Genomic DNA, 26,814 nt, shown 5'->3' on the forward strand with positions numbered 1-26,814 from the left:
CTAGAAAGGTTGAGTAAGTAAAACTTCAGCAAGGGGAAAGAAGTCACCATTGTCGGCCATGTTGGGGTCAGGCATCCTTGGACCCTTTTCCAAACCGAGAGTGTGCTGAGTACGACAGAGATTTGTAGGGAAGGAAGGGTGAGACTCCCATTACTTCTTAAAAGGATACAAGATCTCCCCCGGTGTCCCTAGGCGCTCGAGGCGTAGCGCAGACCCTGAAAGCGCACTGGGACACATCTCCCATTACGGTGGGCAGCGATGGGACACTTCATGACACAAACGTAACTCCATTATTTATTTGAGAATCAGGGCTGGATTAGGAATCTCAAGTGTCCCATTTTTCAACATATACCTTGGTCTTACATATGGAAAAGGTTTTAAGAATCAAAGAGAAGGAGCTGGTATGCAAAGTCCATTTCAAACTCTTCTCTCACACCCCTCTCACACACCCCTCTTGGTTGAGGCCTTAGAATCTACCAGAGGAGCAGTGATCTCGTCCAATTCCAATTCTTGCATAGGGCCCACTATACACGCCATTGGCTTTGGAAAGTGGGTTAGTGGTGTCTCCGATATGTCTGCGCTGCGGTACTGATGAAGGCACTTTCTTACACACTGTATGGACCTGTACCGCTCTGGATAGATTCTAGAGCGGGGTAATTTCTTTCCTTACGGAGGTCCAGATATGGGTACTCCATTGGTCTCCCAGACTGACTTTACTACACAACATGGAAGGGATTGGAGGAAACAGATACTGATGTCATCTCCTTTTCCTGGGCCTTACACTTGCTAAGCGAGACATAGCCAGCGTATGGAGGGCAGAGACACCGTTCTTCGTGGGCATCTGGAATAGGGTTTTGGTTTTTTGCATGGGTCTAGAGATACAATTTGTTCGAGCTAGAGGATGCCCTCAGACTAATTTCAAAATTTGAAGCAGTGGGCAGGCTATCCTTGTCTCACCCTTGTCCCCCAGCCATTGGTTACTCAAAATCTTTTTTTTTATTTTTTTTATTTTATTTTTTTTCTTCCACACTTCCATCACAAGATTAGCATCATAACATCAAGAGTATACAATTTATCACATAACAATAATTACATAATTTTCTAAACAATGCAAATTCTTCTCAAGCGGGATATTCTTTTAAAACTCCTTCATAAAGTATATTACGAAATAAAAATAAAACAAGCACTCTTGCACAATATTTAGTCGCAATATACTTTTCACTTGTTCATATAGGCCAAAAATTGTTCCCAAATCATTAGTCAAAATCTTGATGAGGAGGTCTGGTCTTATGGTCATGATGCATTATATGTTGTATGGTTTGACAGTCGAGGGTGCGGGGTGCGGCAGGGGTTTGAAGCGCAATGCCTTAGACAAGATATTTTGCAGTTCATTCTTTTTTTGGTCTGTTTTGACATTGTTAAATTGTGGTGCCATGCTGATAACTGCCAATGTATCCATATATAAATACGGTCCTTCTGGACCTTGTTGTGGCATTAAAATCAATAATCTATGTTCTGGAGGCCAAAAAAGCTGATAATCAAATAACTTAACAACAATCTGAGGTAGCCTTTATAAGCTGCAAATTGGGATAACCACTGACCCTTGTCAGCCAAAAATACTAACCAAGGCAGTAGGAGTTATTAATCCTGTAGTGAATGCCTTGCCTAATTCCTCCTCAGAATTTGCCACCGTTCCAGCAACCTCTCCTAAAAAATAATAGTGGCAAACTGTAAGACTATAGCCAATTTTCTCCTTGTTTCAAATACTTCCAGTCATTTCTAACAGAAAGGTTGGTTAATAATCAATTCACAAAATGCTTTGAGCAGTTTATTCTCCTGCTCTCATGTCAGTCAGTGTTCATGCCACATTACAGCACAGAATCAGCCTTTCTGGTGGTAACCAACTTTATTAGAATCTCTCTAGACAAAAGGGAGAAGGCCGTCTTCATTCTGTTTTGATTTGTCGGTGGCCTTTACACAGTATCACACGCTGTAACTTGAAGAAACGTGTCAGAGATGGGTATTTGTACAACAGATACCAGACAGTAACTATGTTTAATTTCTAATAATCAGGAAGCAAAGGGATCAAAATGTAATCGCTCAGGGCATATCACTGAGCCCTACACTTTTAATATTTATCTGGTTAAACTTAAGACAAACTTAAGTTTAACAGAGACAAAATCCTAACTTTACGACTTTCACTGTTCACAAAGGGCATTTAGGAGTAGTAAAGTTAGGGGCAGATTTACAATTACTGGCGCATCCCTGCATATCGGCATAGATGCTCCAGTAATTGTGCGCCGCAGCTCCACCACCCATGATGTGCCGCATTTACAATGCGGCGCACCATGGGGCAAAAACGGCACAGATGCGTCACGCATCGGTGCCGTAAAATCAGTGCATTGCTGGAGTTGCGTCGCAAGCGCGATGTAGCTCCAGCAATGATCGGGGGCCTATGTGTACAATGCTGCGTCAATCCTCACGCCTGCTTCAAGCAGGCGCAGGGTTTTGACGCAGCATGGGCCCAAAAGTGACTGAGTGAAATCTTGTAGATTTCACTCAGCCACTTTTGGGAGGCGTTCCTGCGCAGGAACGCCTCCCCCTGTGATGGTACGCCGCTTCTGGCGCAGGGCTTTACAACGTGACACATCTGGGAGATGCGTCACGTTGTAAATACCCCGCACCATGGTGCATCTTTTGCGCTGCCGCTGCGTCACAAAAGTGACGCAACTGCGGCGTAAAAGTGGCGCAAGGGGCTTGTAAATCTGCCCCTTAGTATTTTGTCTCAGATTACTTTTGTGAATCGGGCCCCTTATTTGTGGGAATTGAGTTTATTCACCTAAATTGAAAAGCTCACATTTGGATACAAAATATGTGTTGTGTTATAAAAATTCAAGCAAGTTTTTTGGCAACAAAATTACTGCATTCGCATGATATATTTAAAGTTGCTTTTAAGAGTGACAATTCATACTGATTTGGGTGCACCTATTGCTGACATGCTTTCCTTGTGATAGGGAGGTTGCCATGTGGCTGTTGTTTCATGTCAATAATAATAATAATAAAAAAGTGTGTTATAGTATTATATTTGCAATAGTTTTTTCCAGACTAGGCATATAAGACTGGTGTAGACTAAGGGCCAGAGTCTGGCAGCCGGTTATTCCGTCACAAATGTCAAGGAAAACCCATGGCACTTGTAATAGGGCAGACAGGAAATCCATCATGTTTGTGAGGGAGTAATTCAGTTTCCAAATTCTAAGTCATTTGTATTACATCAAAACCTGTGAAGTCTATGCAACCGATTGTCACTATGTTAGCCTCTGAGATCTATCTAACCACAGGGGTTTTAATTTTCCAATCCTGTCCCTCCCATGTAAATTCTTGGTTATTTTGTAAAATTGCAAATCTATTTGGAATGGATACGATGGATAAATCAAAGAAAGTGAAATTCAGGACTGAAGAAGGATACTATGTACATCAAGTAAAATAAGAGGATGCCATGCCGAACCACATAAACAGATTACTTGAACTATTTGTACAACCTGCATCTTTTGTATCCTGTTTTGGGTAAATTATGCTGAGAAAGGCACAACTGACCATATTTCTTTTCAAAATTTCCTTTGTGGGAACTCCTTCCCACCAAGCCCTACAGGGAGGCTCTGGCTTTCCCAAATCACAAAGAAACTACACATTTTACATTTTATAGAACCCCTTTGGAGCTGCAGGTAATCCATGCAGCTTTTTAGGCAATTTATTTAGCATTGTTCCGTAAATTGCATAATTTTAGCTCGTGTCTTCTAAAAATGTATTGTCTGTAGGGGTGGATGGAACTCGTGGAGTTTCACTGCACGTTATTCCGCAGAGTTACATAAAAACTCCACAAGCTTCTGCGGAGTCGCACGAGTGAGCGGATTTAGCATGTTGCGCTGCTTGCACTGATTTTTTTGTACTGGGCGCTTGTTCCGCACTGCAAAATCAACACAAACGGCACCTTGCGATGTGCCAGAGAGTGAGGCTTCATCATGCCATACGACAGATTTTCTACTCGAGTGGCAGCTTTCTCAACGCGAACGGATTTCAACCTGCCGCTCGCATTGAGAAATCTCATCGTTGGTGAGTAGTTCGCGTGACAAAACACCGCCACACGACGGTTGGCAGAGTTTAGATGGAACTCTGTATTCTAAATGGAAAGTGGAATGCACAAAACTCTGCGAACTCTGCCGTCAGAGCTGAATTTCCATCGATCTCTATTTGTCTGGTGAACTTTAAACAATCCCAGCATAAAAAGGCCGCACTAATTTTGGGAAAGGTGGGCTTCTATTTACCACCCATCACTTTCAAATTTTACCAGGTCCCATTAGATTTCAAAAAGGCCAGCTAGATTTCAGAGCAGTCTGGCTATTCCAGAGATGAAGGAGAATATCCATATCCTGTATAGGCAGGGAGATTAACACATAAGAGTGTCCTGGATATATTTCATGCAGCCGCTAGGATTTGGTAATATTGTCAGTTAGGAATCCATGGGCTGGTGCTAATTCATAATGCACTTTACTGGTTCTCCCACCTGTGTATGTACATTATCTTAGATTAAATATTTGCCCAGCATTGCAATCAATGTCTTGAGGAGCTCCTGAGTGGCTGAAAGGTAGAGTGTTATAGACCAAACAAACCAAATATAGAAAGTTGTCTAAACTTCTATTCCTTTGTTCTCCCTTTCTCTCTGCATAAAATGATCCAGCAATCTGTACTCAGCACCGGTATTCCTTCTATCTCAACTGTCCCCTTTGAACTGATGTTCTCCTCTGAACCTTTGCTCTCCAATATATTCTGTCTTAATGTTCTTTCCATCTTCACATCCACCCCCTTCTGACCCCACCCTCTCCATCTTTGCATCCACCTTCCATCCATTGTTTCATCCAGTTTTCCAGGATGCACTGAAGAAGAGTCTACTGCTTGTCCCAAGTCTACTAATGCCCCAAGTGCAGTCTTTGCTTGAGTCAATAACAAAGGTCCAAGTAGAGTACGTGGCATGACTCGACCACTGGCCCAAGTAGAGTCAATCTTGGAAATGCTCTAATAGGAGCAGTCCAGCCCAAACTGTCCCGGCTGAACTGGAACACAAGTAGCACAAGACCGGTTTCATCCTGGTTTGGGCCCTTCAGTTGCAGTGGCACAGTGAGCACAGGACCCATATCTGGTATACCCATTGCACTTAGATCATAGCTCTGAAGTATACAAATATAATAAGGCTGTAGTTATCGTTCACACTTTTATCCATTTTGTTAGTAGAGTTGTTAATAATTATAGTAATAATGCTGACATATCTTGTGTGAGAATAGTACATAATAAATATTATTTTATTACTTTAATGTGTGTACAGATTTTGGGGTTCAGTGTGGGTTTCCAATATATCCCCTGCAGATGAAATATTCCCTGATAGGTTGGTCTGACTCCTAACACCCTTATCCAGCATAACTCAGCAGGAGGAGTAAGATACACCTGGCAGTTTCCTTTTCTCGGAAAAGGTCATAGCTTCCTTTTGGGGATTAGGAAACCTACCAGGTGTGACCCCCAATAATTTCATCAGCACAACAGTGGGACCAAAGGTCGGCCATGCAGCACATATGAGGCTAACTAAAAGAGTAAGTATAGGCAAACTGAGGTCAACTAGTACCCAACTTGGAAGTGTGATATAGCACCTGGAACACTAGTTAAATGTGTCATCATATAGTAGTTGTTATTGCTGATGATGCTGAACTGTTGTTTGTGTTTTTGGTCCTAGCTCTTCCTGTACAAGCTGCCTCGGATCCTGCACATGTCCCAGCCAGAAGAGAGCCCAGTGGAGCCCTGGGATGGTGTCCTGCAGAGGCGGAGCAGCTCTGTGGGGTACATCGTCAAGGCAGAGGAGTACTTCAACATCAAATCGCGCAGTGAACTGATGTTTGAGAAGCAGTCAGAGCGCCACGGTCTGACCAGCAGAACCACTCCTGCAAGTAAGTAAGGAGCCTTCACTGGAGCTTCTCTATGTCATCACCGGGCGTGAGTGTAGCCTTGAACGAGTTACTGTGTGAGTGAGTTTGAGAGAGAGTCAGAGCGTATGAGTAAGTGATTGTGAGTGTGTGAGTGAGTGAGTGAGAGTGATTGTTAGTGTGTGAGTGAGTGAGAGTACATGAGTGAATTATTGTGAGTGTGTGAGTACCCATGTAAGGGTGAGTGTGGGAGTATGTCTGAATGAATGCATTTATATAGCTCACTGAAGGCAATGAACTAAAAATGTAGCACTAACACTGTGGAAATGGGAAAAATCCATGACAACGCAGTCATTACAACGCACTACCTTTACAACGCGGCTGTTACAACACAGCAGCCTTTACATCACATGCCATTACAACGCAGCCATTACAACGCATGTCACTACAATGCATGCCATTACAACGCATGTCACTACAACGCATGCCATTACAACGCATTATAAGGCAAGTAATGGGCATTTTTTACGTTTTAGGGTGGGTATGAGTTTTGAGGTACATGGAAATAGTAATTTTTACCCTTACACTATCCAACACTTACCCTACTGTTGCACTCACTGGAGTGGGAATAGTAATTTTTACCAGCATTCACTGTTTTTAAACCAGACGTGTATATTATTTGTTTTAACGATGCACTTTAATGGCCCGAGAGGCCGAAATAAAGTATTAATGACGATGATGATGAACCCCTATACTATCCAACACTTACCCTACTGTTGCCCTAAAAGTATTATGCATTGTAATGGTATGCATTGTAATGGAATGTGTTGTAAATGTAGTTTCAAAAATGCATTGTGATGGCATGTGTTGTAAAATCATGCGTTGAAATGGATGTTGGTATGTAAAAACCACATTGTAAAAGCATGCGTTGTAAATGTTTGCATTGTAACGTGTCCTATTTGTGGAAACACTTATTCTGCTTCCTTGAACAAATGGATTTTAGTTTGTTTTAGTTTCGTAGCCTGAAGCTCCCTGGTTTATGAACTAATTGAAATGGGAAATGTCTTTCTCCATTGCTTCAGCTCAAATACTAAAAACCACCTTCCTTTAGTGATGACTTTGGATTAATCAGACACTGAGGACACCATTATGAATTTGGTAGATTTTACCTGGTTTGCCCTGACTAACGCCCAATTACTGGCTTAACACCACAGCCTGCATCAGGAAAGTAGTGATTACTGGTTTGATGTGCAAGAAAACAAGAGTGACATTGCCTTTCTAAAAATACCCCTGGGCTTTGCCAATGTGTTTGAACTGTGTCTTCAGGTCACACTAATGCAAAGCTAATAGTCCTTTGTATTTATGTGATTATGAACCTTATTTTCCAGTAATATGCATTTACACCAAAAAAAGGACTTTCCTACATCTTCTAGGTTCACCCGTCTTTTAGGAAGCACCAGTTCTGTTTTATTATAATTCTAGTTCATTTATTTTTAATATATTTTTATGCGCAGTTTGCGGCTACTTTTAAGTGTTACACATATTTAGCTTCTTTTAATATTGATATTTGGAATTTTAAAAAAATGAAACAAAAACTTCTGACTGTTTCCAGCATGGATCCTAGTATTAACCTGACCACTGTTCTCCAGCAACAAACTCTGGAATGAGACCAATTGAGGCCCAATACTACTGCCCTTCATCAAGCAATCCATTCCAGGCCTTGCGCTCTGCTTACCATCGCCCTTCAACATCAGAGTATTCTAGAGATCCTATGGGGTTGAATGAGTTTTGGGATGGCCTGGATGTTTATTTTGCCTTTTGACCTGGACAATTTTCTTCTAACAGATCCAAAGTTGGTGTCTTGATTTGTGCAGTTCCAGACTGGGCAATTCTTGTAGTTGTTGTTGCAGAGCCTAGCCTGGATAATTATGCAATTTTATTTGGCAAAGTTGAAGAAAATCTTTGAGAGCACAGGTCACAGAGCTTCCATCGAGGACACCCTGTGTGAGATCTCTCAGGAAAATTCTGAAGTACTCAATTTTGCGAACTTGTTGCTGACACTAGCTGGGTGGAACACTAGTAACTTTATTTCAGAGAGGGTTAAAGAAGGTCTTAAACGATAGACTGGCAAGAGTTCCACGAGCTTCTTTATTTACTGAACTTCTGAACCAGGTCCTCATGATTGCCCACTGACTTAATGAAAGGAGAAATGAAATGACGCCTTCTTCCCGAGATGTTAGGCAAACTGAGGCAGTTACTGAGACTGTTGTTCCTTGCCTGATGAGCCAATGAGGCTCAGTACTTCTGAAGGACTCTTGTCCAATGAATAAAGAGAATGAAGATGTGAGGAACATTTGTGTCCCTATTGTGCGAGTCCTAACCACCTCCTGTGGAATGATACTGTTTGTCTCTCAAGGCCACATGGAACTGCCAGGTCCCATTCTTTGTAAGAGAAAATAGGGAAGGAGATTCAACTCTCCTTCAAGATGTTAGTTCCTTCTGTGGATCCAATTCAAGTATGTTCTTGTTAGAGTTGATCCTGCAAGTCCGTCCTGCTCTGTTAGATTTCAGTGCCTCCTGCATTTATGTTGACTTAGACTGGGCAGCATGACTAAAATGTCAATTTAGGAAGATGTAATCCTTTGACTTCTAGTCTCATGACATCTATCAAAGTTCAGCTCTTAGTGTCTTTAAACTATCAAAATGAGACAATTGCTTTGGATATAATCACATCTTCCAACTGTACCCAGAGTCATAATTCCCCCAGGTAGACTGTACTCTCTATCCCAGCATGAGAAATACTTTTTAAAGGAATATTTAGATGAGAATCTCAAAATGTGTTAATTGTCCTTTCAACATCACATGCTGGAGCCCCACTTTTTTCGTCCCTTAAAAGTCAAACTAGCTATGACCTTGCATCGATTAACATGGGTTAAATAAGATCATAAAGAAGGACCGTTACTTGCTTCCACTCATTAAGGATATACCTGAGTCCATTTGTTGTGCAAAATATTTCACGATGTTAAATCTCAGTAGAGCTTACCATCTGCTCTGGATTAACCTCATCGCTGCTTGAGAGTTTCCCCTGCTGTGCTAGACAGAAATGAAAACGGGTGTGGTCATGTTGCGCTCAGTTCATCATGAGCACCTGAGAGGAATATGCCATGACGAGCTGAGCTCGTCATGAGCATGGAAGGGGTTAAGGAAGGTGATGAGTGGAAGATGACTTTTTGGACATCCTTTGGCCTTACACGCACACCAGTGTTTTTTCAGAGGTTCATCAGTAGCAGGTTTGATGACATTCTGAACCAGTCTCTTGTAGTATACCTGGAAGTTATTTAGATATTCTCTGCTTCCTTTCCAGAGCATTAAGTCTCTGCTAATTTAGTCCTTCTACATTTCAGGGAAAACCTGTCAGGCAAAGAAATGTGAATTCGAGAGAACAGAAGTGGAGTATCAGGGATACTGTCTCTCACAAGGTGGACCAACTATGAACTTTCTTAAGATCTCTGCAATTTTTAATTGTCAACCCCCAAGTCAATCAAGAAGACCCAGAGTTGTATGGGACTGGCTAACTTTTACAGCAAGTTTATTAATAACTTTGCTGAAATGAACAGTCACATTTCTGCTGCTATGAAGGAGACCCTACTAAAGGTTTTGTTTTAACTTAATATGCTCAAGACACCTTTATCAAGCTCAAGAAGGCTTTCACACAAGCCCCTATTCTCAGACACTCAGGTACATCCAAAATATTTATTGTGGCAACCAATGTCTCTAATTTTGTTTTTGGAATGTTCTGCTTGAGCTCCAGGTGGAGAACAATATCATTCAACCATCCCATCTTTTATCTCGCCCATGTCTAGAACCCTTGTGAACCAAGGTATTCCATTTTGGAATAAAAGCTCTTGACCCTTAAACATGTCTGTATGAAGGGAAGGCATTTTTTGATGGGGGCAGTTGAACCTTTAGAGGTTCAGACAGATGATTAAAACCTCAATTTTCTGTAGAGCATGCACTGTAAAAATAGCAGACATAGGGCCAATTCCTTTCTAACTATGACTGTTTTGTAACTCACATCTCCGTCACTCAAATAATTCATGCTGATGCCTTGCCCAGATGAGCAATTGTGGTTTAGGGTATCGGGACACCTGTCCTTTTACTCCCTGACAAAGCTAACTGTCCGGGAAAGTCCTTCTTACAGCGTGTGAGAGGTGTTCATGCTGTGATCTCTCTAGAAGATCTTGATGCTCTGCAGAGGCAAGTACAACCAGAATCTATATTTTTTCCAGCAGACCTTGTTGGAACGTGTTTTCAAACCAAGGTTCTGGAAATGTGTCATGATTTGGAGGTAGCAGGGCACTGTGCAGTTAAATCAACCTTCGAATGTATCTTGCATTCCTTCCGGTGGACTACTGATCACCAGGATGTTTATCTCTATGTCAAATCACTCTTTCCCTATCTGTGCATAGTCCAAGGCAATCCATGATAAGCTCTTTGGTTTTCTTCAGCTTTTGCCTGCTTCTCCTCATCCTTTACACACAATTCCCACTTACTATAAAAATGCACTGATCACGGTCACTGTAGAGCATTTTTTCAATGTTGCTCATTTTTCCCTATGTTGGAGGCTTCCGACTGCCAGCATGATAGGTAACAAATATATGGCTCATATATTTCACCTGCATTTGCTCTTTGACACCATAAACTCTGACAGGGCCTCTCAATACATGTCTGGGTTCTGCCCCTCAATCTGCTCTTCCCTAGGTGAACATCAAGTTCTATCCTCAGGTTACCATCCACAGCCAACCGATCAGACAGAAAGGGTCAGTCAGAGCATAGAGTCTTATCTAAGCTGTCTCTGTAATCTTATTCAAAACAATTCGTTTAGCAGACACTTAGGTGCTCATTAGGATGGCGGATGGACCTGCGTCCGTCCGCCACCCCAGAGTAGGAGGGACCGTCCGCAGGGGCAGCGGCGGTCCCTCTGTGCAAATTAGGATGTGACCGCCACCCTTGCGGTCACATCCTGTATTTTTAACATTGCGGCGGGTGCTGCTTGCAGCAGCACCCGCCGCAATGTTAAAAATGAAAGCAGTGCATTTGCATGCACAAAGCGGCAGGCACCGCGCGGTGCCTGCCGCTTGGTGCATGCAAAGGCAGGGGGGTATCATAGGTACCCCCCATGTGCACCCCCCTCCCCCCTTCACCCCTGGGGGCCCGCAACGGGCCCCCAAACAAAAGTCTGTATGCCTTTCCACGGCGGAAATGCCGCCGTGGAAAGGCATAGAAATGCAGACATCTTAATATGCCTGGCGGTGTCTGATAGACACCGCCAGACATGTTAGTGCTTTTCCGCCACGGTCGGAAGGCGACCGCGGCGGAAATGCTGCGGACGGTCTTCCTGACCCTGCAGCCATCCTAATCTGATGGGGGGTCTTTGAAGGCTCCGCAGCAGTTTTTCCTCATCCTCCGGGCCGGCGGACACTTCCGCCGGCCCGGAGGATGCAGAAAAACCGCAATCCTAATGACCCCCTAAGTACATAAACACCTCCTCTCTTGCCACCAAAGTTTCCTCAGCCCTGTATTATCCATCCTAGAACCAAGAGATCAGCCCTCATGCGACTCACTAACAAAAAGGGGAAGCATCTGAAATACTAAACAGCCTTTTTGCCCTAAAAAGCAAAAAGGACTAAGGCAGAAGAAATCAGCCCAGCACCCTGGTACACCTGCCAACTTGTGAAGACGTTGCTCAGAGCTAAAGAACACATCTAGTAACAATCACCTTCAAGTAACACAACATCTAGAATACAGACACTTCAAAAAATTATCTTTGAAAAGAAATCCACATATTACATAACAGAAACTGAGCAAGCCAAACAATTGACTGAAGAACCTATTCACAATACTTGAAAAGATCACCAATCCATCAAATTCCGCTGATAAATAATACCAAAGAAGGGAGTGGAGTTCTCATAATGCTTTGAAGAGAAAATCAAAGGGATTGAGACCCTCTCAACTCATGCAGTTTTTACTATGGACCCCCATCCTCCAACCAAGAAATCTGCAGAAACCTGGTCTTTCTTTGATGAGGTCTCCCAAAAGAAGTACATAGATAACAATGAGCACTGAACCCTCCTCCTACTGACTCATCTCTAGAGAATCTGCTGGATAAACCTGATAAACACATCCCTGAAAATGTGAGTTGCAGCATCCCTGTTGCTAGGACAAGTGTCCCACACCACTCCCTCCCCCGAACCCCGTAAAACCCAATGCTGATCCAGAAGACCTGAATAATTTTCACTGCATAAAATTTCTCCCATTAATGACTAAAGTCATAAAGAGGTCAACCTCACCTTGTACATGTCAATTATAAATTTAAGAGCATCCTTCTTCCATTTTTATCCCATTTTTGTTTGTATATTTTACTGTAATGTTGGTGGCCTTCAGGCCTCTTTGCTCCTTTATACCTACCATCCTAAATCTAAAACTTATGTGACTCTGTAAAGTACTCTGGCCCCTCAGTGGTATGGTACATGCTATATAATACTGCTGCCAAGTACATTTAATAAACAATCTTCCAGAATAAAGAAATTAGAGAAATCATAGTAGCATGAATATCAATAAATACAACAGGAGTGGGAGTGCAAGACATTTGTCAAATGGTTTGTTAGCCCCGACAAGTGAAAAAAGAGTGACTTAAATTCATGATGAAACATCATAGCCTGTCAGGGGCGGTTAGATGCCCAAAGAAACAAAAACATGGTGGTGATTTGGTTTAAAACGTTACTAGAGGATAGGGAAAACATGTTGCCATGAAACTAATGTAAGTGACATGAAACTATTAATGATGATTTATTTATGATCTAATTTCATGCTAATTTTTTTCTTTTTAACATTGTTGAGAAAGTTCCCCAAACAATGGTAAAGGTTATTAATATCTCTAGATAGTAAGCCTGCAGCAACCAAAATCCAATTAATTAAATATTTAGCAAAATCCAACAGGGCTTGGCATGTAAAATCATAAATAGTGAATTCGTCCTAATTGCATCATCAGTAAAGTTCTGTTTTCTTAAATTATTTTTTCGTCCTTCTGTCCAGGCATGAAACCTCTTACCCAAAATGAAGTCCAGGAGCAACTGCTGACCGAAGTGACGCCGTCCATCGAAGGCGCCAACTTCATAGTCAAGCACATGAGGGACAGGAATGCTTACAATGAGGTCTGTGATCTCTTCTAGCAATTTAATCAAGAACTTGGGGCTAAATGCAAATAAATATGTGAAAAATTGAGCTTCATAACCTTACGCTTAAGATTTGCCTATATTTATGTATTTGACGCAATTCACAAAAAGCAATAGAAATAGGCACAGAAATCTATGAAAAGTGCTATACAAAAGTGCCAGGAAGTTGTGAATGAAGCCTTCATAGTCGTCTGGGGTGAAAGGAATGTCTGATCAGGTAAATTTATTTCATGAGTATTTTGGCTACCTACCAATTGATATTGTTTTTTAACAATCTTTAGAAGTCCAGGTCCATTGTCCCTAACTAATGTTGTTCTGTCAAACTTTGAGCCCGGTTGGAGACAAAAGAACACGTACAGTAATATCTTTGCCTCAGATTTGAAAAGGGATGTGACGGAGTGATTGTATTTCCAGAACGATAGAAAATACTAAATTAATGATCACTCAAAATACTTTAGCCGCACGTTCATCATTTCTTAGCTTGGGGTCATTCTGATATACGTCACTGCAGCACCACCCATCTGGCTAAACACTTCACTCCATGGTAAATGAAAGCATTCACTCGAATTCCTTTCTCTCTTTTCTGGCAGGTTCACCTTTATGCAAAGAAGTTAATCACTATTCTGGTAGAAGGTGGTGCCACAACTTCGCCCTTGTTACTAATTCTATAGGGAAAAAAGGACTTTGTTTATTTTCATCTTCGCATGTACACTTCCTTAGCTATAAGTGACTAAAGCTCCAGGTGTGTGCTCTGAAGTACCTTCCATGCTCAAACATCCTTGTTCGTTTGGGCCAGAGAACACTTTTAGGCAGACAGACCATACCATGCCATACCATGGCACACCATACCATAACATACCGTCCCAAACCATACCTTCTCATACCACACCATATGATTCCATACCATAGCATGCCATACCATAACATACTGTACCATAACATACCGTCCCAAAACATACCTTCCCATACCACACCATATGATTCCATACCATAGCATGCCATACCATAACATACTGTACCATACCATACCGTTTCATACCATACCATACCATAACATACCGTCCCAAACCATACCTTCCCATACCACACCATATGATTCCATACCATAGCATGCCATACCATAACATACCGTCCCAAACCATACCTTCCCATACCACACCATATGATTCCATACCATAGCATGCCATACCATAACATACTGTACCATACCATACCGTTTCATACCATACCATACCATAACATACCGTCCCAAACCATACCTTCCCATACCACACCATATGATTCCATACCATAGCATGCCATACCATAACATACTGTACCATACCATACCGTTTCATACCATACCATACCATAACATACCGTCCCAAACCATACCTTCCCATACCACACCATATGATTCCATACCATAGCATGCCATACCATAACATACTGTACCATACCATACCGTTTCATACCATACCATACCATAACATACCGTCCCAAACCATACCTTCCCATACCACACCATATGATTCCATACCATAGCATGCCATACCATAACATACCGTCCCAAACCATACCTTCCCATACCACACCATATGATTCCATACCATAGCATGCCATACCATAACATACTGTACCATACCATACCGTTTCATACCATACCATACCATAACATACCGTTCCAAACCATACCTTCCCATACCACACCATATGATTCCATACCATAGCATGCCATACCATAACATACTGTACCATACCATACCGTTTCATACCATACCATACCATAACATACCGTCCCAAACCATACCTTCCCATACCACACCATATGATTCCATACCATAGCATGCCATACCATAACATACTGTACCATACCATACCGTTTCATACCATACCATACCATAACATACCGTCCCAAACCATACCTTCCCATACCACACCATATGATTCCATACCATAGCATGCCATACCATAACATACTGTACCATACCATACCGTTTCATACCATACCATACCATAACATACCGTCCCAAACCATACCTTCCCATACCACACCATATGAATCCATACCATAGCATGCCATACCATAACATACTGTACCATACCATACCGTTTCATACCATACCATACCATAACATACCGTCCCAAACCATACCTTCCCATACCACACCATATGATTCCATACCATAGCATGCCATACCATAACATATTGTACCATACCATACCGTTTCATACCATACCATACCATAACATACCGTCCCAAACCATACCTTCCCATACCACACCATATAATTCCATACCATAGCATGCCATACCATAACATACTGTACCATACCATACCGTTTCATACCATACCATACCATAACATACCGTCCCAAACCATACCTTCCCATACCACACCATATAATTCCATACCATAGCATGCCATACCATAACATACTGTACCATACCATAGCGTTTCATACCATACCATTCCATAACATACCGTCCCAAACCATACCTTCCCATACCTCACCATATGATTCCATACCATAGCATGCCATACCATAACATACTGTACCATACCATATCATACCATAGCATAGCATAGCATACCGTACCATATCATACCATACTGTACTATAACATACTGTATCATATCATAAAATAGCATACCATACCATAGCATACCATATCATACCGTACCATACCACACCATAGCATACTGAACGACACGATACCATAACATCCTATACGATCGCATTCATTACCATAACATACTGTACCATACCATCCCGTCCCATACCATAACATACCATCCCATAGCATACCATAACATTCTGTACCATACCTTATCATACCATACCAAACCATACCATACCATAGCATACCATACAATAACATACTAATCATGCCATACCCTCCCATTCCATAACATACTGTACCATTACATACTGTACCATACCTTATCATACCATACCATAGCATAGCATACCATACAATAACATACTAATCATGCCATACCCTCCCATTCCATTCCATAACATACTGTACCATAACATACTGTACCATACCTTATCATACCATACCATACCATAGCCTAGCATACCATACAATAACATACTAATCATGCCATACCCTCCCATTCCATTTCATAACATACTGTACCATACCATACCATACCGTTTCATACCATACCATAGCTTAGCATAGCATAGCATACCATACCATACCATACCATATCATATCATGCCATACTGTACCATAATATACTGTATCATTGCATAAGATAGCATACTATACCATAGCATACCATACCATAGCATACTGTTCCATAAAATACCCTATCATACCATACCATACCTTACCATACCATACCTTACCATACCTTACCATAACATACTGTACCATACCTTATCATACCATACCATAGCATAACATACTGTACCATCCCATGCAATACCAAAGCATAGCATACCATACCATACCATACCATAGCATACCATACCATAGCATACAACACTATAACATACTGTACCTTACCATAACATAACATTCCAGGCAGTAGAGGCTGGCAGGGAACAGGGGTAGCAGGGCAGGAGGGCAAACAAAATATAAATAAAATAAAAAAACACATACCATTCATGGCCAACCAATTACCATCACACTTTACACATGGAACACTTGTACTTTGACACTGATCAACAGTGGCAAAGTACCCAAAGAATCTAAATTGGCAACTCTAAGTCAAGAAAACGGTCAAAGGGGAAAGCAAAATGTTTAGGGAACTTTAGACAAAAAGGCCAAGTCCTACAGCTTCTAAATGTACCTTATTGTGCTATCAGGCCTCAAGTCGGAAATTCACTTTACATGACTTGGTAACTTCTGGTCATCTAATTTAACCATGCTGGTCCACTGGGAATAATTTAGGTAGGTTTTAGACTAAAAGATTAGGAATCTGTGATGAAAAATTATTATAACTTATCTAACCTTGGTCGTAACAAGTATATTTGCTGAGATCCATCTGAAATTCTTAATCAAGCAAGTGCATATGATTTCTAGAGCAGAATAATGTATAATATAGTGTAAAATACCAAATATTGTGTGTGTGCTGATTTCAGCATTTACTCCAACCTGATGAGAGATTATCTGACAGGCTTGCCTGACTACTAGCACTCTTACCTGCCAGAGCATACCTCAGTAGAGGAGTGAGGGACACTTATCAGTTCTCCTTTTCTTTGAAAAGGTCACAGTTTGTCTTTGGGACTTTGGGGGTCTGTCAAGTGGGACCCCCGGTAACTGGGAGGTAAACTGACAGCAGGGCGTGCAAGGGATCAACTGAAATTGTATTAATTTCTATACTAGCAATCAATTAACCATTTTACCCTTTCATTTGAGTATCATGTTAGAAATTACTCATTACACCATTAATGTCTTACCAGTTACTATACAACTACAATGGTATTGTATTTCTAAGTAATTTTGATAACTTTCAAGTTTGTTCATTTGACTTGGGTTCAGTGACTGGGAATATGGGGTATTTTCCCTCCAGGCAATTGTGTGTTTTCCTTAATTCTTCATTTTGGCGGTCACTGAAGCTGTGATCTATAGCTCTCCCCTATGTATGTTCTATTAGTTGCACCCACTTTACATCAAAAGGCTCGGTCACAACACCCCAACTTTCAGCATATATCTTATGTCTATATTATGTATTTTCTACTACCCCAGGCTTTTATTACCACAGATAGTAAAATATGAAGTAAAAGGTTCTGCTGTTTTGATAGATTATTTTCTAATGAATGCAAACTATTTAAAGAATAATTTGGTATTTCTAGCAGTTTGGTGGATGATAAATGGTAAACTGGTCTGGAAACCATTGAAGCACAACCTGGGCGTGTGTCCAAGATGTCTGTCATAAAACTACCCCCACAACTTATTACTTGTACTAATACATTGAGAAAATAGTTGGCATTTTTAGATAAATGTATTTTGTTGGTTTCAGTGTCAATAAGCCCAAATTGCAGTATCTCATTCATAAATTAGCCTTCTAACAGTGAGTCATTAGGTTTTAGATCTGCCCATGGAAAAGTTTCCTATTACTTTATCTGTGAATTATTACAATCCTCTAAACCTCAAAATCAAAGAATCCCCTGCCTGTCTTATCTTTCTCTTCTGATTTTCACCCCATTTTACAAGGATTTGACTTGTTTCCCTCAATGCATTGCTTATTCTTTCTCCTGTTGCGTTACAGGAGAAGGACAACTGGAACCGGATGGCGCGGACGGTCGACCGGCTCTGTCTCTTCTTGGTGACTCCGGTGATGATTTTGGCAACTGTGTCGATTTTTATGGGGGGCATCTACAACTACCCACCCCCTCTTCCCTTTGCTGGAGATCCTCATGACTATTCAGAAGAAAACAAGAGATATATATAGTAGAGCTCATGCTTGACTAGGACAATGGCCCATGGGCGAGAAAACAAGGGATATCTATAGGAGATCTAATGCTTGACTACGAGAATGTCCCAACGACGAGAAAATATTAGATATGTATAGAAAAGCTCACGCTTGACTTGCAGAATGTCCCATTTCCAAGAAAACAAGAGATATATATGGGCAATCTCATGCTTGACTAGGAGAATGGCTCGTGGGCGAGAAATCAAGAAATATCTATAGGAGATCTAATGCTTCGCTACGAGAATGTGCCATGGGCGAGACAATATTGGATATGTATAGATTAGCTCACACTTGATTTGCAGAATGTCCCATTGCCACGAAAACAAGATATATATATAGTAGATCCTGTGCTTGACTAGGAGAATGGCCCATGGGTGAGAAAACAAGAGATATCTATAGGATATCTAATGCTTGAGTACGAGAATGTCCCATGGGCGAGAAAATATGATATATATATATAGAATAGCTCATGCTTGACTTGCAGAATGTCCCATTGCCAAGAAAACAAGAGATATATATAGTAGATCCCATGCTTGACTGGGATAATGTCCCATGGGTGAGAAAACAAGAGATATCTATAGGAGATCAAATGCTTGACTATAAGTTTGTCCCATGGGCAAGAAAACAAGAGATATGTATAGATCTCATACTTGATTAGGAAATTGTCTCATGGGTGAGAAAACAAGAGATATAAATAGAAGATCTTGTGCGTGACTAGGCGATTGTCCCATGGGCGAAAAAACAAGAGATATATATAAATCTCATTCTTGACTACGAGAATGTCCCATAGCTGGGTCTTTTCGACACATTATTCTAAATTAAAAATTGGTAATTAAGGTAATGCTCAGATTTAGAATATAAACACCCAAATAAATTAATTTTAACTCGCCTTCACCAACGCAAAGGACATATGTATCACATAGAATGTATTTTTTCGGCTGGTTAAACTATTTATTTATGTATTGGGAACAGCCTCTGCAGCAAAGTAAATATGATACTTAAGAAACATTTTCTTTTCTAAAAAATACATTTGTAGAAATGTTGAGTTATAAGCCAAGTAGTGTGTTAAATACAAAGTACCAATGAAATAATTAATTAAATGTACATTTTAGGTAACATTCCTATCTGAAGCAGATGTAAAAAAAGCTTGATTTCTAAAGAGTGAGACTCACACTGAACTATGAGTAGACGTTAACTGAGTAATTTGATTTAGTGGAGTTTGATCTGTCACATTTATCGGAATATTGCCTTTAGAATATTCAGTTAAAATTTTGAGAGGAAGAGCAGGTGAGGAATTTGAGAAGGACAGATAGAGCAAAGATTTATCAGACAGAGAACACATTTAGAACCATTAAGAAGTTCTATTACATATCTTTTTCAGAAATGTTCCTCTCACGTTGAGTACAGAATATTGACCGCAGTGTAATGTAATAAAGAAAAACACTGGGAGTTACTTCAACATGGTCAATGTTAATGATGTTAATGTTAATTGTATAAAGTACACAGTCACCCAAAGGTTTCTTGGCGCTGGAGATAACCTGAATGGTGTCATGGAAAGAACAGCGACACGTAGGATTAGTGGTCAATAGCTTTATTGAATAGCCAGGTCTTAAAGACCCTCTTGTAAGTGATTAAATCACTATGTGATCTTACGTCTGGTGGAAGGAAATTCAATCATAGGTTCCAGCACAAGAACCTTTGACTTCCAGATTTCGCTTTACAAAATGTTGTCATGGTCAGTAGATTTGATGTGGATAAGTGGAGTTGTCTTGAAGGTGTGTTTCTCGACATTTGTTTGTCTACAAATTTTCAGAGCCAGCCCGTAAATGGCTTTTAAACTAAAAAAATGTTTTAAATTGTATGTGCTGTTTAATAGGTGGCCATTGACACTCTTTCAAGACTGGTGTAGTGTGGGGGGCCTTAAATACTAAATCTTGCCGCCACGTACTGAACCAATTATAATTTGTGGATGTCAAATTTGGGGAGGCCAAGATATAATATTAGCATAATCCAGCCTTGCTGTAATCACTGTTGCAATGGTTGTCTTTAAGGCCTCTGAAGGAAGAAAAGGTTGCACTTTCTTAGTGGTCCTAAGAATAAAAATACATTTTGAGACCACAGTGTTAATTTGAGATCTCAATGATAGCTGTTGGTCTACTAGGTCTCCTAGTCTTTTAGTCGCTCGCTTAGGTATAGGGAGCGTACGCATTTCTATGGGCGAGGACTAATTGGACCAAATGGATGAAACAAATCATAACTAAGATTTTCGCTGTGAAGGTGCATGTTCATCAAGGCACAATAAAATCTGAGGGTTATCTGCATAATATTAAAACTGGTATCCCTGATTAATCCACTCATTTAATAAAGGTTGAATATTAAAACGATGAGATGAAAGAGCTGAGCCGTGTGGAACCCCACATTCCACTCTGATCTCCCCAGCTGTAATCGAAGGTAGGTTTACTGCTGCACTCTGCTCCTCAGGAATGACGCCAGGCATGTATGTACTCTCCCTGGGATACCCGCAGCCTAAGCACGATAGAGTAAAATATTGTGATCTACTGTGCCAAAGGCTGTGGATAAATCCTAGGTCGTCAATGGCGGAAAGATTCACTGTTTCGGTGTTATATATAAGGTGAAAATTGCCCTGATGAAGATCCAAGAAATTAGAGTTTTGCGCATGACTACTAATTTCATGTGCTACATGAACCTCAAGGAGTTTGGCACAATAAGGCAGCAATGAGATGGGCCGATAATTCTTTAATAATTCAGGGTTCTCACCAGTGGCGGCCGGCACGGTTCACGGGTGGCGTGGTGCGGGAGACAGTAAAGGGGGGCGCGGGATGGACAATGTAATTTTTTTTTTAAAAATACACTTACCGTGCCGCTGGTCCTGCATCTCCGCTACTGCTCTCCTCCGTCTCGGACTCTGTCAGAGCCGCACTCCCCATGCCTATCAAAATGCTGCAATGCAGCGTTGTGATTGGTTAGCACCTAGGCTGCTTTTAAATTCGTTAGTAGACACTGTAGGGTCTCTTGATCAAATGACCTAAAAGAAGCCAACTTTATTTGCTTGTTATATCATCTTTGATTCATTTTATTTTATCAATTAAGAACATATTCAGTTCATCACATCTTTCTTGTGAGTTTTTCATAGGTTATCTAATTCTGTCTATAGATGTAGGAATAATGAAAGACATTGAACTGTCTGCTGGGATGAATCCTCCCCACAGATGACAGGATGGTAGTCTCCTGACTTTATTGAGCATTGTCAATCTTTGCATTTAACAAAGCTGTGATAACGTTCGAGAATTATTTAAAATATCTATACCAATATGTGTCGGGGTGTGCACATGCATGTGCTTGTGTTGGCAATTGGTTAATGTACAAAAATAAATTTGATTACTCTGATAAAAGTTACTGTTCAAATAAATGATTTATTTAATATTAACTAGTGTTGCTTTGATTTATGTGTATAAGTGTTCCTTTGTTTGTAGATGTATAAGCAGATATATGTACAGATGTCTAGAGGGAAAGTATATTGTCTATTCCATCTCTAAGGCACAGAAACAAGATGGAGGGTGCTGAAACAATTTTTGCAAATGAGTTGTTACTGCTTACTGTGTAGGCTGTCATTTAAATACCATCTTCAACATTTTAGAAGAGATCAGAGTTATAGTAAGTTTTCAAAGTCAAAGATTTTATGATGATTTGGAACTCAAAGAGAACCACATAAAATATACACAAAGTTTTATAAAATAGCAATAGTGTGTTTTCAGTCACCGAACTTAGACGCTTAGGAAGGTTACACCAGTGACGCAGCTAATGTCTTATTTTTCGGGTCATGAATATATCTAGGGCCAGATGTATCAAAGGGTTTTACCCATTCTGTGTCTATAGGAAAATGCGTTCGCGCATATGGCCCCTAGTCTCTATGCACACCTAGGGTAATAATGTGGAAATTGGAAAACCCGTTCTTAGTTTAATCCATCATGTTCCAACGCGTGCCCAGAAGTGGCTATAATAGGGAAGCATTTCATTCATCTTCTTTTATTTTGTACAGTGCTGCATTAATTTAACCCGTTTGCTGCTTCTGTCGCAAGCACTACCTCCGTAGTGCTGCGCAAGTCTGTTGGCTGGCGTGGCCCCGCCCGCTTAATAGAATGCTCTGCACCGGCGTGGAATGTTCAAAGCAGCAAACGGGTTAAAGCTTAAAGTTCAACGGTTAAAGGTAAAAAAGATCAAAGTTAAAGATGTTGAATAATATTGTGCCTTGCACTTGTGGCAAACATCTGGCACACCAGAAGAAAATGATTCCCCTAAAGCTGCTGCTACGTTATGTTATGTTAGGAAGATTTGTCAATCAATCATTTGTAAAGCGCACTACATACCCGCGAGGGCCTGAGTGACTGTCTTTCTTGTATCTGTCGGGATCCATCTGTAGATCTTGCGGAGCATGCAGAGGGTGTTGAAGCAGGAGAAGGGGACGGCGTTGACTTGCTTGGTCATTGAGAGCGTTGATTCGAGGATGATTCCCAGGTTGCGTGCGTGGCGAGTGGATGTCGGGGCTGCCCCCAGTGCTGTCAATCACCAGGAATCGTCCCAGGCTGAAGGGTTGGATCCGAGGATGAGGACCTCCGTCTTGTCCGAGTTCAGCTTCAGACGGCTGGTCTTCATCCAGTCGGTGACGGCCTTCATTCCTTCGTGGAGGTTGGCTTTGATGGGGTCCTTGGTGAGGGAGGATCAGCTGAGTGTCGTTGGCATAGGAGATTATGTTGAGGTCGTGCTGTCGGGCCACGTGTGCGAGCGGGGCCATATAAATGTTGAACAGCGTCGGGCTGAGGGAGGATCCCTGGGGTACGCCGTAGATGATCGCGGAGGCTTTGGAACAGAATGGGGAGGCTGACGCTCTGGGTTCTGCCAGAGAGGAAGGAGGTGGTCCAATCCAGAGCCTTGTCTCGGATCCCTGCGGCGTGGAGGCGTGTGCGTAGTGTGCAGTGGCAGGCAGTGTCGAAGGCGGCAGAAAGGTCTAGGAGGATGAGTGCTGTGGTCTTGCCGTTGTCCAGCAGGGTCCTGATGTCGTCGGTGGCGGCGATGAGGGCAGTCTCGGTGCTGTGGTTGCTGCGGAACTCTGACTGGGAAGGGTCCAGGATTCAGTTTTCTTCGAGGTATCGGGTTAGCTGTCTGTTGACGGTTTTCTCGATGACCTTGGCCGGGAAGAGGAGCAGAGAGATGGGTCGGAAGTTCCTGAGGTCTTTTGGGTCTGCCTTAGGTTTTTTGAGTAGGGCGTTGATCTTGGCATGTTTCCAGATCTCTGGGAGGGTCGCGGTCTCGAGGGAGAGATTGATGACGTTGCGCAGGTGGGGTGCGATGGTGCTGCTTGCTCTGTTGAAGACGTGGTGAGGGAATGGGTCCGACGGAGAGCCAGAGTGGATTGAGCACATGGTCTTGATGGTGCCATCGATGCTCATGCTTTTCCAGGCTAGCAGGGGGTCGTGGTTGATGGTGTACGGAGGGTCTGTTGGGTTGCTGTCTGTTGGGGCTATCTGGGTGTTGAAGCTGTTGTGGATGTCTGCTATCTTGTGGTGGAAGAAGGTGGCGAGGGAGTCGCACACGGCTTGCGACGGCGGGATGTCGTTGGTGTTGGAGCTGGGGTTGGAGAGTTCCTTCATGATGTTGAAGAGCTCCTTGCTATTGTGTGCATTGTTGTCGAGGCGGTCTTTGAAGGAGGTCCTCTTGGCTGCCCTGATGAGGTGGTGGTGGTTGCGAATGGCGTCCTTGTGGGCTGCGTGGCTGTCCGAAGTTTGTTCACTCTGCCCTTTCTTCTCTAGTTCCCGGCAGGTTTGCTTGGAGACTAGGAGCTCTGGGGTGAACCAGCTGGCCCTCTTGCTGGTATCTCTGTGGGGGGATTTCTTCAGCGGGCGAGGGTGTTGGCGCAGTCCTCGATCCAGCGTCTGAGGCTGTGGGCAGCGTCAGCGGTGTTGGAGCGTTCGATGGGTGGGCTGAAGCGAGGTTTGCGTGTAGTTGGTCTTCGGTGATTTTGCTCCAGCAGCGGTGGGGGATCTGTTGGGTGTGGTGGTGTGTGGTTGGCTTCTGGAAGGCGAAGTGGATGCAGCGGTGGTCGGTCCAGAGGAGTTCGGTGGTGTGGCTGATGGAGACGTATGGGCTTGAGGAGAAGACTGGGTCGAACGTGTGGCCGGCAGAGTGGGTGGGCGTTGTGACGAGTCGCTTCAGTCCGAGGTTGGCGAGGTTATCGATCAGGGTTGGGGAGTTGTTGTCGTTGTTGTTCTCAAGGTGAAAGTTCAGGTCTCCGAGGAGGATGTAGTCGGTGGAGGTCAGTGTGTGCGTGCTTATCAAGTCGGTGATGGAGTCGCTGAACTGGGGGCGGGGTCCGGGAGGGTCGGTAGACGAGGGTGCCTCTGAGGGTGGAATTAGGGTCTGCGTGGATCTGGAAATGCATGTGTTTGGAGGTGCTGAGCGCGTCGTCTGTGCTAGTCGAGATGCTGTTTTTGTGGACAATGGCGATTCCTCCTCCGACTCTGTTGGTGCCGTCTCTGCGGGTGATCTTGTGGCCTTCTGGGAAGGCTATGGCGATGTCGGGTGCGGAGGAGTCGTTAAACCAGGTCTCTGTCAGGAAGGCGACGTCCGGGTATGTTGTGTCGAGCAGGTCCCAGAGCTCAACGGCATGTTTGCGTGCGGTGCGGGTGTTCAGTAGTATGCATCTGAGGTGGTTGGGGTCTTTCTTGGCGGTGGTTCATCGGCTCTGAGGCTGGTGTAGCTGCAGTTCCGGCAGGTGAAGGGGCCATGTGTGCGTTTCGGGATGACCTTGAAGCAAGTGTGTCTCCGTCCGGAGTTGAGAGCGTGCAGAGTGCTTGCATCGTAGTGGCGGCGGTCGTCGTGGTGGGTGCGGGGACCAGGGGTTCTGGCATTGGGCGAGGTCCAGGTGCGGACAGGCGCAGATGGGCTCGCCTTAAGCATGCCTTCTGCATGCCAGCGACGCTGCTGCACAGCGGCTGGCATATATGGGGAGGTGGGAGGGAGGAGCAGCTACGGCCTACCACTGGCCCCCAGGGATAAGGCGCAGGTGGCAGCTTGCGGGTGGTGAAGGGCCTCGAGCGTACTCAACAGCAGCAGCTGGGGCAGGGAGACACAGGCGGTGCTGTGCGGAGGAGGAGCGACCTACTTGGTTGGGTCAAGGGTCGCTCGTTATGCTATGTTATGAAGATTTGCAAAGCACAGCTTGCCATTTGTGAGGGTATCAAGGTGAGGAGGAGGTGCGGGGGTCACGAGATGGACTCAGGAGTCAGGCCGACTGATTATGGGGTTTCCGTGAAGTAGATCAGAAGAGTCAGGTCGTGAGCTTCTTCTCGAACTCGAGGAGTGAGGTGAAGTCCCAAATGTGATGTGGGAGGCCTTTACAGGACTTGTCTGCAATGTATTGGAATGAGTGGCCTCGCATTCTGCTTCTGTGGTTGTGGGGAATGAGTGCTACCGGGAGTGCTGCAGATCGGAGCGGTCTGCTAGGTTGGTAGAAGTTCAGCTGGTGGTTGAGGTATGTGGGACCCAAGGTGTGCTGGGCTTTGAATGCGTGTGTCAAGAGTTTGAAGTGGCAGTGCTTCAGCAGTGGAAGCCAATGGAGCTCTCTGAGGTGTGGTGTGATGTGGGTACGTCCTGGATGGTCCAGGGTGAGTCTGTGGCAGAGTTCTGGATGGTCTTGAGTCTGTGGAGTAGGTGAGTGGACATTCCTGCCTAGAGTGCGTTGCCGTAATCCAATCTGCTTATAAAGGGGAAACATCCTTTACAACGCAACTTTTACAACGCACTACCATTACGACGCAACTTTTACAACGCAAGTCATTACAACGAATTGCGCTGGAGGGCGCTCTAGGATAGGGAATAGTTTAATTGCTATCCAACACCTTCCCTACTATCCATGGGGACTGTAGTTGGAATAGTGAATTAAACTATTCACTATCCAACACCCCCCAACGCAAGTCGTTGTAACGACTTGCGTTGTAAAACCTGCGTCGTAATGGCATGCGTTGTAAAAGCATGCGTTGTAGTGACATACATCCTCATAAAGTGCTTTGCCGTAATCCAATCTGCTCATAGAGTGCTTTGCCGTAATCCAATCTGCTGGTGATGAGAGCTTGTGTGACGGTGCGTCTTGAGTTCTGAAGGAGCCATGTGAAGGTCTTCCGTA

General features: G+C 43.0%; 1 protein-coding gene across 1 annotated transcript in view; it reads left to right on the forward strand.

Annotated features, from left to right (window-relative positions):
- LOC144792908 (acetylcholine receptor subunit delta-like) overlaps window positions 1-21,282 on the forward strand; it is a 120,493-nt gene extending 99,211 nt beyond the window's left edge. The window contains exons 10-12 of the mRNA XM_078668111.1: window positions 5,780-5,990; window positions 13,062-13,180; window positions 18,411-21,282. Coding sequence (XP_078524237.1) covers window positions 5,780-5,990; window positions 13,062-13,180; window positions 18,411-18,593 — 513 coding nt within the window. The 3' untranslated portion in view covers window positions 18,594-21,282. The remainder of the gene's footprint in view (window positions 1-5,779; window positions 5,991-13,061; window positions 13,181-18,410) is intronic.
- Window positions 21,283-26,814: the final 5,532 nt, after the last annotated feature.

This window comes from Lissotriton helveticus, chromosome 11 (assembly GCF_964261635.1).
Source record: "Lissotriton helveticus chromosome 11, aLisHel1.1, whole genome shotgun sequence".
In the NCBI taxonomy this organism is placed as follows: Eukaryota; Metazoa; Chordata; class Amphibia; order Caudata; family Salamandridae; genus Lissotriton; species Lissotriton helveticus.